This window comes from Eschrichtius robustus, chromosome 2, assembly GCF_028021215.1.
Source record: "Eschrichtius robustus isolate mEscRob2 chromosome 2, mEscRob2.pri, whole genome shotgun sequence".
NCBI classification, from domain to species: Eukaryota; Metazoa; Chordata; class Mammalia; order Artiodactyla; family Eschrichtiidae; genus Eschrichtius; species Eschrichtius robustus.
In genome coordinates, this window is record NC_090825.1 from 12,196,579 (window position 1) to 12,214,592 (window position 18,014).

The following is an 18,014-nucleotide window of genomic DNA, read 5'->3' on the forward strand; positions in this document are numbered from 1 at the left end:
TATGGCAGTGGTCTGGAACCGAACCCACGACATCCCCAAGGTGTGCCTGTACTTGTGTTTATTTATTTATTTTTAACATTTTATTTATTTATTTATTTATTTTATTTTTGGCTGCGTTGGGTCTTTGTTGCTGCGCGTGGGTTTTCTCTAGTTGCGGCGAGCGGGGACTACTCTTCGTTGCGGTACACGGGCTCTAGGCACGCGGGCTTCAGTAGCTGTGGCTCGCGGGCTCTAGAGCGCAGGGTCAGTAGTTGTGGTGCACGGGCTTAGCTGCTCCGCGGCATGTGGGATCTTCCCGAACCAGGGCTCGAACCCGTGTCCCCTGCATTGGCAGGCAGATTCTTAAGCACTGTGCCACCAAGGAAGCCCATGTTTATTTATTGAGTGGTACTTTTATTCACTGGGAGTGAGTGAAACTGTACATTTATCCACCAGGATTAGTTTTTAATTTCCTTTAAATTCTTCTTTAAGCCATTCTTTCTTGGTTCTTGTCTCTCAAGAAAATGGGTGAAGATAATTCAAACAGTGTGTCCTCCAATGTCTGTGATATTTTAAGTGACAGTGACATTTTGAGCCTGGGCGATAATGATGCTGGTCTCCAGGATTGGTGACCTGGGGGTTTTTGGAGGGGGCAGTACACCTGGAGAAAAATCACCTCTAGCAAAGCTCCAGGTGGGGAGCCATTTGATGGGTGAGCATGTGGGTCGGGTCTCCCTGGACATTCCCCCCCAGGGCAGAGCCACCAGACACAGCTCCCGGCGGCCCCCGAACTTGGTGTTCACCTGGGTGGTGACGCTGTTCATCGGCGCAGTGGCACCAGCCAGGACTCGGGGGGCTGCCAGTCACACTTGTTTCTCTCTCGCCCCGCAGACTCGCTGTCCGTCTCCAGCAACGATGCCAGCCCGCCCGCCTCTGTGGCCTCCCTCCAGCCCCACATGATGGGGGCGCAGAGCTCCCCGGGCCCCAAGCGCCCAGGCAACACGCTGCGCAAGTGGCTGACGAGCCCGGTGCGGCGGCTGAGCAGCGGCAAGGCCGACGGGCACGTGAAGAAGCTGGCCCACAAGCACAAGAAGAGCAGGGAGGTCCGCAAGAGCGCCGACGCCGGCTCGCAGAAGGACTCGGACGACAGTGCGGCCACCCCGCAGGACGAGACGGCGGAAGAGGTCAGGGCCTCGGGCATCTCCCTCCGAGTTGTGGGAACAGTGAATTCACTCGTTGGGTGGTTTTCCCTACGTTCTGGGAAGGACCAGGGTCAGAGCCCCGCTCAGTTCCTCCAGCAGCGTCTAGAACCAGGGACCCACACGTGGCCTCAGGTCAAGAAATCAGAGGGCCTTGGGCAACCCTGCCTGTTTCAGGAGAACGTGGTGCCCGGCCACCTTAGCCCCCTCTCACCTCCATCACAGGCAAAGCCAGGGGCGCCTCCCGGGAGGCAAAAGATTTAAGTGACCCCTGAGGTTAGCAGTCAACCACGGGGGCAGCATTTTGCAAGGAAAGCACCAGTTTTGGACTTGGAAGGGCTAAGGGAATGTTTGCATCCTCCAGTTGTCTCCACCACCACCCCTGCCCCCGTATTCATACATATTCATGCTTATGTCTTGTCCTGAGTAGAAAGCACACAGTTAATATACTTTGCTAACCCAGCAGTAAACCCTGGATTATTCCCATGTCATCGAAGATAAATGTATGTAGGTCAGCCAGGAATTATTTTTAATTTCCCCTTTTTTGGAGGAGGTGGGAGCTTAAAATTATACTGCAAGGAACCGAATTCCTTCATGATCCCCAAGATGGGCCTTCAGCAGTGTGGTGTCAGTGAGGGGCCCTCACGGTTTTTAACTTGGACCCCTATCCCCCAGTTCCCTCACAGACTCAAAAAAAGGCAGAGAGAGAGAGAGAGAAAAGACAGGATTTGTATCGTTCAATTTATTTTGCAGATGTGGGGTTTCTGCTGCTTTTTTCCTGGGCGTGTTTTTGCCGTGGGTTTTCACTGGAGCGTGTGGTTCATTTATGTCCTCATCTATCTGTTTTATATACTGTGTCCTCGTGATAGAAATGAAAAGCTGAAATTTTTTTCTGAAAGTAAGAATAGGGGAAGATTAATGGGCATACTTAATTCAGATTCTTAAAATACACCTTGAATTCTATTTTTCTTTATGCCCTCCTGACGTCGGTGAGTTTTATATGAGCAAAGTAACAAAAAGTGAAATATGAGACTAGAGAAACTAAGGGTTATGGTTCAGATTTTTGAACCTTCTTTTTAAATTGGCTTCTTGAAGATCAGATGTGTTCAGAGCCTAACGGTTAACGTTGGCAGTCCCTTCCAAAGACGCTCTCAGTGGCCCTTCCCTCGTCCAAGTTGGCAAGCGAGGGAGCTTGGGTCGCTGGCGGGAGTGGAAGCTCCCGTCAGGGTTGGAAGGAGCTTGTGCTTGATTTCTGCTCTCAGTTTCGGCCGGGCTGTGCTTTTCCAGTTAACCCCTGAGGGCTCAGTTTCTGTGAACTGACATCAGCAGTCAGGGCCGGGCTCCAATGGGCGAATGTCGGTCTGGTTTCAGAGAGGCCGGAACGAGGGCCTGAGCAGCGGCACGCTCTCCAAGTCCTCGTCCTCGGGCATGCAGAGCTGCGGAGAGGAAGAAGGGGAGGAGGGGGCCGACGCCGTGCCCCTGCCCCCGCCCATGGCCATCCAGCAGCACAGCCTGCTCCAGCCGGATTCACAGGACGACAAGGTAAGGGGGGCCCACGCCCACACCAAGCCTCGCCAGGGGAGGGCCTGGCGGTTGCCTGCCGCTGTGCCCCAGCCTCCTTGCAGGGCGTAGAGAGCGACCCGGGCTGTGAAAAGGCACCTGGGAGATGCCTTTCACCCCAAAAGTATAGCTAGCAAAGGCCGTTTAGACCAAGCTGTAGGAACACGCGCAGTCTCTCATACACGTGTGCGTGTATAAATACGTTCAGTGCATTTTTCATGGATGCTTTCGTAATTGCTACTTTTCAAGTCATTTTAATTTTTCTCACTGTACTAACCAGGGTCCCTGAGAGGGCAGGGAAGTCGCACGCCACCTGCGTGATTGCGTCCTAAACGCACACGAGCCCATCTGGTTCTCTCTGTTAGGTGTCTGCACACAGGTGTGGTTTTTCAGGTGGGATGGTATTGCTGTCCAGTTCCTTTTTCCAACATGGCAAACATCTATCTGGGTCAAACTGGAGTTTGTCAAAGCGTAGGAATCAGTTCAAAGCCATGAATTTCCTCTTTGGATGTATGCAGAGGCTTCAAGCCAAGTAAATCTTATTTTTTGTTTTCTGGGTTTTTTTGAGTTCTTCCATAATCTAAAATTACTCTGTACAACCCTAAAATATCAAGAAGGAAACCTGGTAACTGTGGCTTATACATCCTCTCGCATTCTGGCCCATCCTGCTTCTCCAAACTGGCAGGTGTTGAAAACCATCCTATGGAGTCATTACTGGTGATTTTTTTTTTTTTTTTTTTTTTTTTGGGCAGAAACTGAGGTTTCTGAATAAAACAGATGTTTTCATCAGTTTTCCCCCTTCTTCCCCTTTTTCCTTCCCTGACTTCCCTCAGTGCTAACACAGTCACTCGCTGGATGGGCCCGTGCGTGATGACCCGGGGTCGCCCTGGCGCAGTGATCGACGGCCATGAGGCCGAGGCCGATCACGCGTTAGTCGTAACCTAAGGCGCCTTCTCTGTAGAACTCCTCCTCCCCCTCCTCCTCCGGGGCCCTCAGTGCACAGCAGGGGCGCAGTGGGCTTGGCAGAAGGAGGGAGCTTGGGTTCGAGTCTGGGGTTTGGAGGGCATCTGAGGTGCAGACCCCGTGCCATGGGGGTGGTGGGCAGGGTGGCCTGAGATGGGAGAGAAGCTCGCGCCCCACTGCCCAGAGCAGACCCGCCAGGAAGCCAGGCTCTGACAACTCCTCGGTTATTTCGTAGCGTTCTAAGCCATACCTCTTTAAAAGCAGAAAACTGGAATTGTGTAAATCTGGATGGTTAGCCGAAAGTGAGGTGCCAGGCCTGGTTGACTTATTCACCAAATAAGAGGGTATTTTTCTCCATTGAAAGAGTGGATTGCACTATATTCTTCTGTTTGCCAAAATCATTTATTGGTTATTGTGTTACCTCATTGGGTATTACCCATAGAAATTCTTCTTTTACAAAAGTCTATAGTGATGTTCCCAGAGAGTATATTATCTTGTGACTAATGTTTTGTTTTGTTCTGTTTTCTCTTTTTGTAAACTTTCACTGCAGCATTATGTTGATTTGTGTTCTGTGTCTGTTTTGGCTCAGTTTCCTTACCTCTCCATTTGAATTTTTTCCTTGTTTTCTTCACCTCATCTTCCAGATTTCATTAGACCAAGCCAACACTTGTTTTGCCAAGTGCATATCTGGATCCATATTGTAACAGCCTTGTTGTAAATGTATAAATCCCTATCTGTCTGCTGTGAGACATGCATCGTTAGGACAGCTAGCCGTGTGTCACATGCATCTCTGCTGTCCTTAATATGAAGCAAGGTTCATATTACACCCCTCTTCTAGTTTCCAGTAAATTAACGGTGCAAGTAATCCGCAAACACAGCGTGTTTGCTAATTACTGAAACTCGAGCTCAGTAGCCCCTCTCCCAGACTCCTTACCTGTCCACCCCTGTACACCCCAACTCTAGCCGTAAGTGGCATCTGATAGCTTGTGAGGCCACAGATCTCCTGTCCTCTGCACTAATCACTGGGGAAGTGGATGGCACAGAAAATGGTGAGCTTGTCCCCCTCTTCCCTGTCTGGCCGGTGCTCCCGGTTCCTTTCCTTTTCTTGTTTCTTTCTTTTAACCCCATCCACACAGTAAAGCCATTTTTAGTATCCAGTTTTGTTTCCCGATTTTTTAAAGGGTTCCCTCATTAGCCCTTAAGCCTTTCACTCTTCCGTTGATCAGATTCTCTGCCTTTTCCTCCTTAGCCAGTAGCCTAGTCAGCAGTTGCAAAAGTTAGAATTTTCCCGTGCCCAGTCACCTCTTTGAAAAACATTCTGATGGTACATGACTGCGGATTAGAAACAGACTTTGTCTGCTTTCCACGTGTATCCCAGACAGGTCCTATTTAGTATTTCATGTCAGAATATTGTAAATTTTAAAAGATGGCTTTAAATAAATGCAAACAAAGACAAACTTGTGGTCTTTTTGTCTGGAATTACTTTTAGAAGGAGATTGAGCTTGCAGGAGAATTCTGTCTGCCCAGTGACTAACACGAGGCATTTCCCTCCCCCTCTCTTTTTCTCAACTTCCTCCATAGGCCTCTTCTCGGTTATTAGTCCGCCCCACCAGCTCCGAAACGCCGAGCGCAGCCGAGCTTGTCAGTGCGATCGAGGAACTCGTGAAAAGCAAGATGGTAAGGCTTCCCAGAGACTCAGGCTGAGGGCTGGAAGTTGCTCCAGGGTGCTGCTTGTAGGCGGGCGGGCCCTCGTCCAGGTGTGGCTCTGGTCTGCAGGACGGAGTTCGGGAAGCCCAGGACCACCCTCAGGTTCAGTAATTGGCTTGAAGGACTTACAGAACTTAGAGAAGCCGCAGTTGCGGTTCATTGCCATGAACAGACACAGGTGAAGCTCAGCCAGGGAAGGGGTGCAGGAGCAGGTCCAGGAGGGTCAGGTTCAAGCTGCCATTGTCCTCTCCCAGTGGAGTCATGTGCACAACGCTGGCTCTCCCCGCCTCGCACAGTGTGTGGTGATACGTGCAGGGTATCACCAGCCAGGACACCCTGCCCCCGCCCCGCCAAGCCTTGGTGTCCAGAGTTTTTATTTGGGCTCAGTCACGTACACGAGGGTGAGCTCACATGGCTCACCCTTGTCCCCTGCCTCTCCGGGGATTAAGAGAGGACGTGGACCGAAGCCCTCACCCAAAGTCACGTTGTTAGCATAGACTATCTGTCTTAGCCCAAGAACCCCCGGTAAACAAAGACTTCATCAGGCAGGACATTCCACGGGCTTAGAGGGACCTCCCAGGAGCCAAGGTCAGTCCTTCCCTACACCCACATTGTCTGCAGTGCTGGGACCGTCATAGCCAATGTGGTCAACTCCAGTCTTGTCCAAAGTTGTGCACAGGGTCATTGGACTCAACAGGTACCACTGGAAGTCTCTCTTGCTGTCTCTGAGATCTTTCACTTGGGTTTGCAGTGTATGAGAGAGAAGGGTTTGCATTGCTGTATAAGGGCTTTATTCTTTTTGTGACCTCTCTGTTGCCAGTTGGTCAAGATGGATTCATTTAATAAAAGCCCCAAATCAAATGTTGATTCATGGAAGTTAGACAGGTTTGCATTGTTTCTAACTGATTCAAATCAATAAATTTCTGTGTTTCTTTAGTTTTCCTGTGAAACAGAAAAACCAGTAATGGTAACAACATTTTAGACTAGTATATCCTGCTACCCTACAACATCTTTTAAAAGTCGCACCTCCTAAAGTAAAAGCCCTTGGCCTCTCCCACATTCCATTCTCCGTAAGAGTTTGATGTGTTTCCCTCCAGACAGTTTCTTTGTATATACTCCCCACAGCAGCCCTACGAGGTAGGCATGTACTGTCCTATTCTCATTTTACAGATGAGAAAACTGAGGCATACAGAAGGCTTAAAAACTTGACCAGCTAGTAAGGGGCAGAGATAGAAATCTACTATAATTTATTTAAATAAATTCATAATAATATATATCTATTGTTTTCAGTTTTCACCATTGTAAACATCCACTGTCATTTATATGTGTGATTAAACCTGTAGGGTAAATTTCCAGCACTGGAATTGCTAGATCAAAGGGTATACAATTGATCCTTAAACAACCTGGGTTTGAATTTCATGGGTCCACTTTTATGCAGATTTTTTTTCAATAGTGAATACTCTAGTACAACACAGTCTGCCCTGGGTTGAATCCACAGAATCAGAACCACAGACACCGAGGAACCACGTGTACAGAGAATCAGCATCCCAAGCCCTGCGTTGTTCAAGAGTTAGCTGCACTTCTTTACAGTTAGGAATTTATCTTCCAGAGCCAGTGTTAACTAGGTACCATGTATATAACTCCAGTTGCTTCTCCCACCCACCCCTAAGCAGCTTCTAGTGAGGCTGGTTGACTAGGTCAAATGGGGAATTGTATCCAAAATTCAGACCGACAGGTATTGCCCTGCCGTAGCTGGAATTCCCCCTGCTTGGTGTTCTGTGCTGTGATCTGAGAAGGACGCAGTGGGCTTCGAGCTTAGACAAGACATTAGGCAGGAGGGCTGCCAGGACTTGGTAAATAAGTCAAGAACTTGACTCCACTGGTCAAAAATTCGGGATCATGTCAGTAGGAACTGAGCTAAACCACATCCTGGCTATCTTTTTGAGAGACAAGTTGATTAATGGTCTAAAAAGATGCTTAAATTATATCTAATGAGTTTTCAAGCATTCTTAAACATTTTAAAAACAGCCATTTATACACATCAGTTATATGATCATTAAAATCATTTTTGTCTAATAATTTAAGTAGTTTTCCCAAGGAATGTTGTGAGACAACACTTTGTCAACCTGCTAGTCATTATTCTGCAGGTATTTGAATGGATTCCATTGTAAGTGGGCTGAGATTCATGTGTAATTGATTCAGATGGACTTCAGATGGAGAGGAGTTCTATGGCTGGTCTCTCAGCTCTTACTGGTTTACTCCCCCTTTTAAGTTCTGAATAATTAAACTTTATCCATTGAAACTGACTTATTTCCACTCACTTATGTCTCTTCCGAAGTTAATGGGCATAAAGCTGTTGGCAGAGTGGAAAGGGCGTAGGTTTTGGAATCAGATAGATGTGGGTTCAGACTCTCCTACTGACTGCTTCCGCCTCTCTGAGCCCATCTCTCAGCTGGAAGCAGGGGATGGTAAAGCGACTGCTGTTTGTTAAGCTCCCAGCCGGGTTCCCTCCACCTGGGCGCTCACTCGTGCCTTCCCTCCCCGTTGGAGAACCATATTTAGGCTTTTTATGGTGAGCTCATCTCTTCTTCATTCTCCATGGAATGTAATCTAAATTCTGCCCTCTTTTTCTGGTTCAGGGGAAACAGAACTCTCCCTTGGTTTCTGGTCACTAGTCCTCAAACAGGAAGTACTTTTTGTCACTGAAAGCTCTGTGAACCATTTTACTATCCTTCACCCTGTCATGCTCGCATGACTCTGAGTTACTCCTGCATATTTCACCGTGTGCTGTGGCTCCTTGGTCTTCCTGTTCGTTTTCCTGAGGGCCGTCTCTTAGGCCCTCGTGACTTGGTGATCGGATTTGAACGCTGAATTATTATCCCTCCAAAGCTGTGTGTGCAGTGGTCTGGGGAGGCGAGGGGAGAAGGTGTCCTGCTGTCGTGCAGTGTGTGTTCAGGGAACTGACTCTCCTCGCCCTGAACCTGAGGATTCCGCCTGAAAAGGAAAAACCACCCTGCACACCTTTCCTTGGAATTTGCCTCTCTCTCCACCTCCACGTTCCTGATCAGTATTGGAAGGTGTGGGCAATGGCGGCTGACAGCTGCAGGGACTGAATCTGACTTTGGAGTTTTCTTCTCTTTGTTGATCTGAATATAAAGGGAGATACAAGAAAGAATGAAAATAAATAAACATGTAGCTCAAGATATTAGAAGAACAACAAAATTTTGTTTAAAAAAGCAGGAGGAATGAATTCACAGAGATAAAAGCAGAAATGAATGAGTTGGAAAACAGAAAAATAGAATAAGAAATAAAACCCAAAATTTGTTCTTTCAAAACACATGGACTTCAGGTAAGCTTCCGAAGAAGATAGCCCAAATTCACAAAATAAGAAATTACAAAGGAAAGATAAACTGAGGGAATTGAAACAATCATGACACGTTACTTTGTTCAACTCTTCGAAAGCCAATTTGAAAACCTGGATGAAATGGGCAGTTTCTTAAGAAAATATAATTTACCAGAACTAACCTCAGAAGAGCTAGGTCTGCACGGATAGTCTCTCTTCATGTAAGAAACAGGGAAAGTTGACAAGAACCTACCCACAAAAACCCGCCCAACCCAGAAGGTTTCACAGATTATTCATCCGAACCTGTGAAGTCCCCGCGATTCCAGCTCCGGGGCAGCTTTGAGCCTTTTCACTCACGCACAGTCGGTGGGAGAGCCGCTGGGCGGCCAGGAGTGGACGGCACAAGCGTGACTGCAGCCTGGGGGCACGCCTGCACCCCCCCCGGCCACCCACCGGGGTCCACACCAGCACGTCCAGGAGAGGCAGCGGAAGGAGGCTGGATGCCTCTGGGGCAGGTCCGGACGGGGCCTCCCCGCCCGCTCCTCCGCGTGAGCGGCCATCTGGAGCCTTTCTTGTCTCTCTCTTTGCTCACCGTTCAAGTGACCGTAATTAAAGCTAACGAGCTTCGGCTGTTTCCTTGCACATCTGGGCAGGAGACAGCGCCGCTGCTCCCTCCCCTCGTCCTCCAGCCTCCAGTCTCCTGAGTCTCCCGTCCAAGGCCTCCGGGGCCCACGCGCATGGGCCAGGCCCTGCTGCTACCACGAAACGTGCGCTTCCACTAGAGGTCAAGAGCTATTTATTTAAAAATCAGAATGCTACTTTCCCATCAAGCCCCGTTCCTTAACTTTTTCATAACTAAGAGCAAGAGTTGGTGTGTTTGCACAGCTCCGTGGGTTTGGTGAACAAGATTGCAGGAGCAGACTTGGTGTTCTCAAAGCTGTGCTCGGTGATGGCGTCAGCTTCAGCCTGTTAACTCTTAGGGGGGAAATAGGACAAGCATTAGAGGTTTTAATATGATAGGAAATATTAAGTGTTCTTGTAGTTTGTATTGGGCTTTTGTTTGAAGAGAAGTAAATCACATTTTCCCAGTTAAGTTGCTGAAATACCTTTTGATCATCTCTGTCCAGTCAGGGTGCTTTGAAAATTTTAAAAGAACTATCACCTATTTGCAAATGATGTGACTGACAAGGGATTAATCTCCAAAATATACCAACAGCTCATGCAGCTCAATATCAAAAAAAAAAAACCAATCAAAAAATGAGCAGAAGACCTAAATAAACATTTCTCCGAAGAAAACATACAGATGGCCAACAGGCACGTGAAAAGATGCTCAACATCGCTAATCATCAGAGAATGCAAATCAAAACTACAATGAGGTATCACCTCGCACTGGTCAGAATAGCCATCATCAAAGGGTGTGGAGAAAAGGGAATCCTCCTACACTGTTGGTGGGAATGTAAATTGGTACAGCCAGTATGGAGAACAGTATGGAGGTTCCTTCAAAAACTAAAAGTAGAGTTACCATATGATCCAGCAATCCCACTCCTGGGCATATACCCAGAAAAGATGAAAACTCTTAACTCGAAAAGATACATGCACCACAACATTCACTGCAGCTATATTTACAATAGCCAAGACGTGGAAGCAACCTAAATACCCATCGACAGATGAATGGATAAAGAAGATGTGGTATATATACACAATGGAGTATTACTCAGACGTTAAAAAAAAAAGAATGAAATAATGCCATTTGCAGCAACATGGATGCAACTAGAGATTATCATACTAAGTGAAGTAAGTCAGAGAGAGAAAGACAGATATCATACGATATCACTTATATATGGAATCTTAAAAAATTATACAAATGAACTTATTTACAAAACAAATAGACTCAGAGACATAGAAAACAAACTTACGGTTACCAAAGGGGAAAGGTGGCGGGGAGGGATAAATTAGGAGTTTGGGATTAACAGGTACATACTTCTATATATAAAATAGATAAACAGCAAGGACCTACAGGAAACTATTCAATATCTTGTAATAATCTATAATGGAAAAGAATCTGAAAAAAAAACATATAGCTGAATCACTTTGCTGGATACCTGAAACTAACACGACACTGTAGATCAACTATATTTCAATTTAAAAGAAAGGCAATATCACCTATACCCCTAGTAGTTTTATGAATTCAGGTTAAGAGAGAAAATTAATATGTACCAATTAGAAAGTAATCAGTTGCTGATCATTGTCACACTAACCCAGGGAGGAAAGTCATCAATATTCAAGTCACAGATTTATTGATCACTGAAAAAGCTGTGTTCAAGATTGGCATGGCAACCACTTCCTGAGGAAGAAGAAAGTTGCGAGTGTCACAGAGTTAGAGATTAATTTTAGCTGCATGATCTCCGTGCATTGAAGTATGAGTCTGTTTAATTAAACTATAGGTTTGCTAATGTTGCTGCATGGTCCACCAGCCAGGAATGCGGGCAGTGTGTCTGGGTACACCGGCCTGAACGAGGCGACTGCACGCACTTCCGACATGGTCGTGCTTTCATGTGGCAGGAATACAACTGGAAAGAAAAGGGCTAGATTTGAAATGGGTACGGTCTGTGGTACTGTTTCTAATTATTTGGTAACCAGGAGCAGAAAATATTAACGGGTATAAATCCACCGTTCTTTTCATTCTAACTTTCCTCTTTTGTGCAGCTCCTCTTACTCAATTTCAGAAATAATGCTGGGGGTTTTGTTGTTAAATGCGATGTGACTTCACACACACAGACTCTATAGTGTTGTAACCAGGCCTTCGGTATTTTCTGACGTGTGAGATTTTCTGGCCCTAATTTCAGCCTCACGCACTGTGTGGGCAGGAGGCCTGACTGGCGATCTGGTTTCTTGTAGGCGCTGGAGGATCGTCCCAGCTCACTCCTCGTCGACCAGGGAGGAAGTAGCAGCCCCTCCTTCAACCCTTCAGACAACTCCCTTCTGTCCTCCTCCTCGCCCATTGATGAGATGGAAGAGAGGAAATCCAGCTCTTTAAAGAGACGGCAGTAAGAAATGTTCTCATTGTCGTTGTTTGGTGGCTTCCCTCCTGGCTTTGTCACCTACAGAGCTGTGGCTGGGATTCATCCCTGAGTCACACGAGGAGGAGACCCAGGGTCTCTCGCCGAGCGATTGTATGTTTGTTTGCAAAGTACTCAGAACCTCAAGAGGGCGCAGTAAGCCATAGCTGCAGCTTTTATTGTTTTATTTGTATATTATACTTTACTTATAAACGAGAATGATACAAGAATATTTTTTGTCACTTCTGGTGAGAAACTGCCTTACTTTCTATTATATACATAGTTGTGAAGAAAAAAGAAGATAACATAAAATTAAATGCAGTCCCCAAAACTTGAAACATACCTTAGTGGTAGAGCTTTTCAGTTTCAGTTAAAAAGTCTCGAAGAATATTGCAAAAGGTTTAAAATTGCATTTGGAGAAGAGGAAAAAACTTACCAGCTGCATGAGTACAGAGACTTGGTTTTATTGAGTGCTGTATCCCAGCACCTAGAGTGGCATCGGGTGCATAGGAGGTGCCTGGCCAGTGTTGGCTGAATGAATGAATGAACAAACCGACCAACCAACCAACGAACCTTTTTAGGTCAACTGAGGTTGTTTGCTCTAACGGATCCAGGAATTGTCTTCTATCATCTGGAGTGGCCTTAAACGGTTACTGAACCTTACGAAAAGAAATACTTCTGAATGATGTGGTCAGACCCAAGGCTTTAAACATCTGAGTTAAATTTCTTTTGTATGTCCAACGAAGCTTAAAATGACTTTATCATGAAAACACAAGCAAGCAAAAACCCTACTTGCTTTAGCATCATGCCTTTATAACAGAGTTATGTCTGTGCTGCTTTTGTTCCTCGTACACGTGATCAGAGGCCAGTGGTGTGAACTCACCCGGAATGCGAGGTGTCTTGTGACCTCTGCAGCACCCGTGGGTCACCCGCATGAACCTGTCAGTGACTGGGGACACACAACAATTGGAGATCCACTTGTGCAAGTTTGAGAGGTCACTTCACAGCCGCCCCTGCAGAATCTGACCTGACAAAAGCAAAAGGGCGGATGAATTCATTCGGAAAATTCCTTGGATTGTAGGTGGTAAACACTGTTTTTTCTCTCTTTTTTTCAGCTACGTTTTGCAAGAATTAGTGGAGACAGAACGTGACTATGTGCGGGACCTCGGCTGTGTGGTGGAGGTGTGTGTTTCAGAGATGTGATAACCTGTATCCGCCCTGAGGGTTGCCACGGGGGTGTTGTACCGCACAATTGAAAGCCGATACCTTCTCAAAAGCTTTAAAAATATTTTTGACTAAAACAAAACACAATAACAACAACCAACAAAATATTTCTGAAAAATAAAATTTAGCCAATTATCTCAACAATCGGTATTCACTTTTTAAAGGCTTCTTTTTTGCATGGTGCATCTTGACATAGTCTCTTCTTTGTATAATTAAGTTTGTAAATATTATCTCCAACCATTGAATTGCTTATATGGAAATCCGGCCTTTAATTATTTTACAAGAGTGTGGGTATCACCACAGAAATGAGGACATCATTGGTTGAAAAGTCAATGTGACCAGCTATGGATTCAGTTACATCCTGCATCCAACCTGGGTTCAGAGCTTGGTCGGTGGCTACCACCCCAGGCCATTTGCTTGTAGTTTTCACAGAACGAATATGTCACCACTTTTCACTGACCAGAAGTTGATACGCACTTTGTACCCATAGCAAAACCACTGCCTTTCATACTAAATCAAGGGCTCTCTCTAGGCTTGTCCCTGCCATTAACTTTAGGGCATAATCATATTAATAAACTCAACTTATCAAAAAGCTATTTTTATAATATAAAACTTTTATCACTTATTCTTTCAACTTTGCAAATATGTACAGGGCAATACTTTTTGGATGTACATTCCATTAAAAGTAATGCCTATTACAGTTAGTTGCATAACATAAAGGATTAAACATGCTTGACATGTCTGTAATCATTACTAACGATAACTTGAAAACGTCAGAGCTTCTTGTACAGGCTGAATCACATCCAAGTTATATAGAAGTTTTAAACCACATTTTAGCAACATAGTTAATCAACTGTTGTTAAAAATCAATTTGTGAAAAGTATGTTGTTAAATGCTTATTTAACAAATTATGTAAATAATCCAAAAAGAAAAGAAAATCTGTTTATATCAGATCAGTACCAAGAACAGAGGAAATATGCTTCTGGCCAAATATTTAATCTTTACAAGCTGACAAGATGATTTGTTTTATGAAACCATTTACATTTATTTAAACTTTCCAATTCCTCAGAAGAGTTTTGATCTTTGAATGCTAAATAGTTGAGGCAGAGAAAATCATGTCAATGAATGTAACTGTATTTCAAGGGCCAGTTAAGGACACATTTCACAAAGGGTTTTTGTTCTTAAATAAAGAACTGGTTTACAAGACAGTGCGTATGTCTCTTTTATCCTTTGTGGCTCTCAGTCAGTAAACCATTACTTGATTCAAACATGTTCAATGAAATAATCTTATCTTTAAATATTTAATTTTAGGGCTACATGGCACTTATGAAAGAAGATGGCGTTCCCGATGACATGAAAGGCAAAGACAAGATTGTGTTTGGCAACATCCATCAGATTTACGACTGGCACAGAGAGTACGTAAAATACATACCATGCTCATTGGTGGACAGTCTGTCATCACCCGCTAAACTGCATCACGTCAAGCGAACGAGAAAGGATGTTTGTTGATTCATTTCATTTCCTTACCTATGTGGCCCCATGGAGGTAGCTGGTGTAAAGGAAATATTGGTGTTCCGAGGCCTTTTCTGGTTGCATTTCACAGCACGAGGAAGTCTCTTACCTCCTTTGTGCTGATCCATCCAGGTGCCTGTGTTGGGAAGGCTGGAAGCCCGGGCACCGAGCCTGACCGCCTGGGTTCACAGCATGGTCCTGACCCCGAGCCCTTTGCTTCCCCTCTCTTTGCCTCCATCCTTTCCTCTACACAGTGTGGGTCATGGTGTTACCCTCCTCGTGGGACTTTTGTGAAGCGTGACTGAGTTAATACATGTAAAGCACTTAGAATAACATCTGCATAGAGTGAGCCTCGATGAGTGTTTCTAATTAGAATTGCAGCCACCTCTTTAATAAATACAAATTACTGTTAGAGAGTTTTTTCAAGTCAGCTTTAATGGGGCAAGTAGACATGATTGCCCATGAAAATCAAATTTGATCCCACTACCTTGCCGCACCTGTCCTAATCTACAGTGAAACCTATTTTAAAAAAAGGATATTTGGTGCTATTATCTAGTCATCTGCTCCCAAGGCTGGTTTTAAGCTGTGACAGGGAAGGGGAAACGGCACAAGGCTCCTGGGACGACCAGACAGAGAAATTGCTCCCAGCAATGTGGTGTGTGCCGTGGTGTGCGCAGAACTAGGGGATATTGAATCCTCAAGTGCAAGGCAGTTCAGCGTAGCATTTATTGGCGTACTGGTTTGCAGGTTAGTAAAATACCAGATACAAATATCAGCATATGTAAGTGATAATTAAGGTGGGCATACATCTTACCAACTACTATGGCCCAGAAGAAGTGAAGAGTAGTTGTCCACAGCTGTTTTGTTTCTGCGGATACCTAATTCTCATCTTAATGGAAGCTAATATTTGCAACCTAGAAGTTGATTTTGATAATATTTGAGAAAACTTTATAAAGCTGGCCCAGGTAACATTCAGTATTTTGTATCTGTTATTGTCCAATTTGAGCCTCCTAAAAATTACCATGGAAAGAATATGAAACTCACAGGTACGAGGACCAAGTTTTTAGAGAGAAAAATGACCAGTTGCTTTGAATCATTTATTTTTTACCCCATATTCAGATGGGATATTATTGTTTGTGTCATTTAAAAACAAAAGGAGACAAAAAAGGTTGATTATCCAGAGGAGGGGAAGTTTGCCAGTCAAGGGATGTGTCACTCTGCCTTGCCTTGTAAAACTGTGTCTCTTTTTGCTTTCTGTCCTAACAAAATGTTTTCGGTGTGCATTATATTTGTTAAGCATATACTTTACACTTCCCAATTGTTTGTGTCAAAACAGAATATTTTGAAAATATAAATCTCAATCTAAAATTAGAAGGCCAAATTGGAAATGGTTCTAATATTTCTCCTTTCATTTCAGCTTTTTTTTAGGAGAGTTGGAAAAGTGCCTTGAAGATCCGGAAAAACTAGGATCCCTTTTTGTTAAACATGTAAGTACAATAGCATTATTTATATTCTGTTCTGTGTTGTCATATTTAGTAATTGGCTTGTCAGATTAAAGGAGAACTCCTTTGTAGGTTATAAAAGTGCTTATATTAAGAATAAAATCACACTGTACAATGTCAGCGAGTTGGACTCAAAATCCCCCGTTGCTATTCTACATTTGAATGATCAGCTTTCCCAGTCACCTGGCCCCAGTTGGCTGTTCAGCTCACAAACAGTACAGACTGGTCAGAAGGGGACCAGAGCCAGACCAGAAGGAGGAACATTTGGGAATGTCTGTAGGCAAACAAGTGTCTGGTGCAGGTGGTTATGTATCGAGACGTGCAGTGGGTTTAATATAGTAACCAAATTTTTGTGTGTATCTAAAGCATGTTAACAATAAAGGTTTGGGGGTTTTTCTAGGAAAAAATACTATATTTTCAAAAAATTAGTGACCAGGATTTTTGTATTTTTGCAGATCTCCTTAATGTCTGGCTTAATAGAAGACAGATGCATTTTTTTTTTTTTCTTATTAGGCATCAATTTTATACACATCGCTGTATACATGTCAATCCCAATCGCCCAATTCAGCACACCACCATCCCCACCTCACCGCAGTTTTCCCCCCCTTGGTGTCCATATGTCCATTCTCTACATCTGTGTCTCAACTTCTGCCCTGCAAACTGGCTCATCTGTACCATTTTTCTAGGTTCCACATACATGCATTAATATACGATATTTGTTTTTCTCTTTCTGACTTCCTTCACTCTGTATGACAGTCTCTAGATCCATCCACGTCTCAACAAATGACTCAATTTCGTTCCTTTTTATGGCTGAGTAATATTCCATTGTATATATGTACCACAACTTCTTTATCCATTCGTCTGCTGATGGGCATTTAGGTTGCTTCCATGACCTGGCTATTGTAAATAGTGCTGCAATGAACATTCGGGTGCATGTGTCTTTTTGAATTACGGTTTTCTCTGGGTATATGCCCAGTAGTGGGATTGCTGGGTCATATGGTAATTCTATTTTTAGTTTTTTAAGGAACCTCCATATTGTCCTCCATAGTGGCTGTATCAATTTACATTCCCACCAACAGTGCAAGAGGGTTCCCTTTTCTCCACACCCTCTCCAGCATTTGTTGTTTGTAGATTTTCTGATGATGCCCATTCTAACAGGAGTGAGGTGATACCTCATTGTAGTTTTGATTTGCATTTCTCTAATAATTAGTGATGTTGAGCATCTTTTCATGTGCTTCGTGGCCGTCTGTATGTCTTCTTTGGAGAAATGTCTATTTAGGTCTTCTGCCCATTTTTGGATTGGGGTATTTGTTTCTTTAATATTGAGCTGCATGAGCTGCTTGTAAATCTTGGAGATTAATCCTTTGTCCGTTGATTCATTTGCAAATATTTTCTCCCATTCTGAGGGTTGTCTTTTCGTCTTGTTTATGGTTTCCTTTGCTGTGCAAAAGCTTTGAAGTTTCATTAGGTCCCACTTGTTTATTTTTGTTTTTATTTCCATTACTCTAGGAGGTGGATCAAAAAAGATCTTGCTGTGATTTATGTCAAAGAGTGTTCTTCCTATGTTTTCCTCTAAGAGTTTTATAGTGTCCAGTCTTATATTTAGGTCTCTAATCCATTTTGAGTTTATTTTTGTGTATGGTGTTAGGGAGTATTCTAATTTCATTCTTTTACATGTAGCTGTCCAGTTTTCCCAGCACCACTTATTGAAGAGACTGTCTTTTCTCCATTGTATATCTTTGCCTCCTTTGTCATAGATTAGTTGACCATAGGTGCGTGGGTTAATCTCTGGGCTTTCTATCTTGTTCCATTGATCTATGTTTCTGTTTTTGTGCCAGTACCATATTGTCTTGATTACTGTAGCTTTGTAGTATAGTCTGAAGTCAGGGAGTCTGATTCCTCCAGCTCCATTTTTTTGCCTCAAGACTGCTTTGGCTATTCGGGGTCTTTTGTGTCTCCATACAAA

The 18,014-nt window shown here is 44.3% G+C and overlaps 1 protein-coding gene across 4 annotated transcripts in view; it reads left to right on the forward strand.

The window, feature by feature from the left end:
- The window catches only part of TRIO (trio Rho guanine nucleotide exchange factor), a 372,926-nt gene that overhangs the window by 329,044 nt on the left and 25,868 nt on the right, over positions 1 to 18,014 (forward strand). For all 4 annotated transcript variants that reach the window (XM_068535156.1, XM_068535157.1, XM_068535155.1 and 1 more), the window contains exons 35-41: positions 871 to 1,163; positions 2,550 to 2,720; positions 5,283 to 5,378; positions 11,650 to 11,798; positions 12,926 to 12,992; positions 14,346 to 14,449; positions 15,964 to 16,033. In XM_068535156.1, coding sequence (XP_068391257.1) covers positions 871 to 1,163; positions 2,550 to 2,720; positions 5,283 to 5,378; positions 11,650 to 11,798; positions 12,926 to 12,992; positions 14,346 to 14,449; positions 15,964 to 16,033 — 950 coding nt within the window. The remainder of the gene's footprint in view (positions 1 to 870; positions 1,164 to 2,549; positions 2,721 to 5,282; positions 5,379 to 11,649; positions 11,799 to 12,925; positions 12,993 to 14,345; positions 14,450 to 15,963; positions 16,034 to 18,014) is intronic.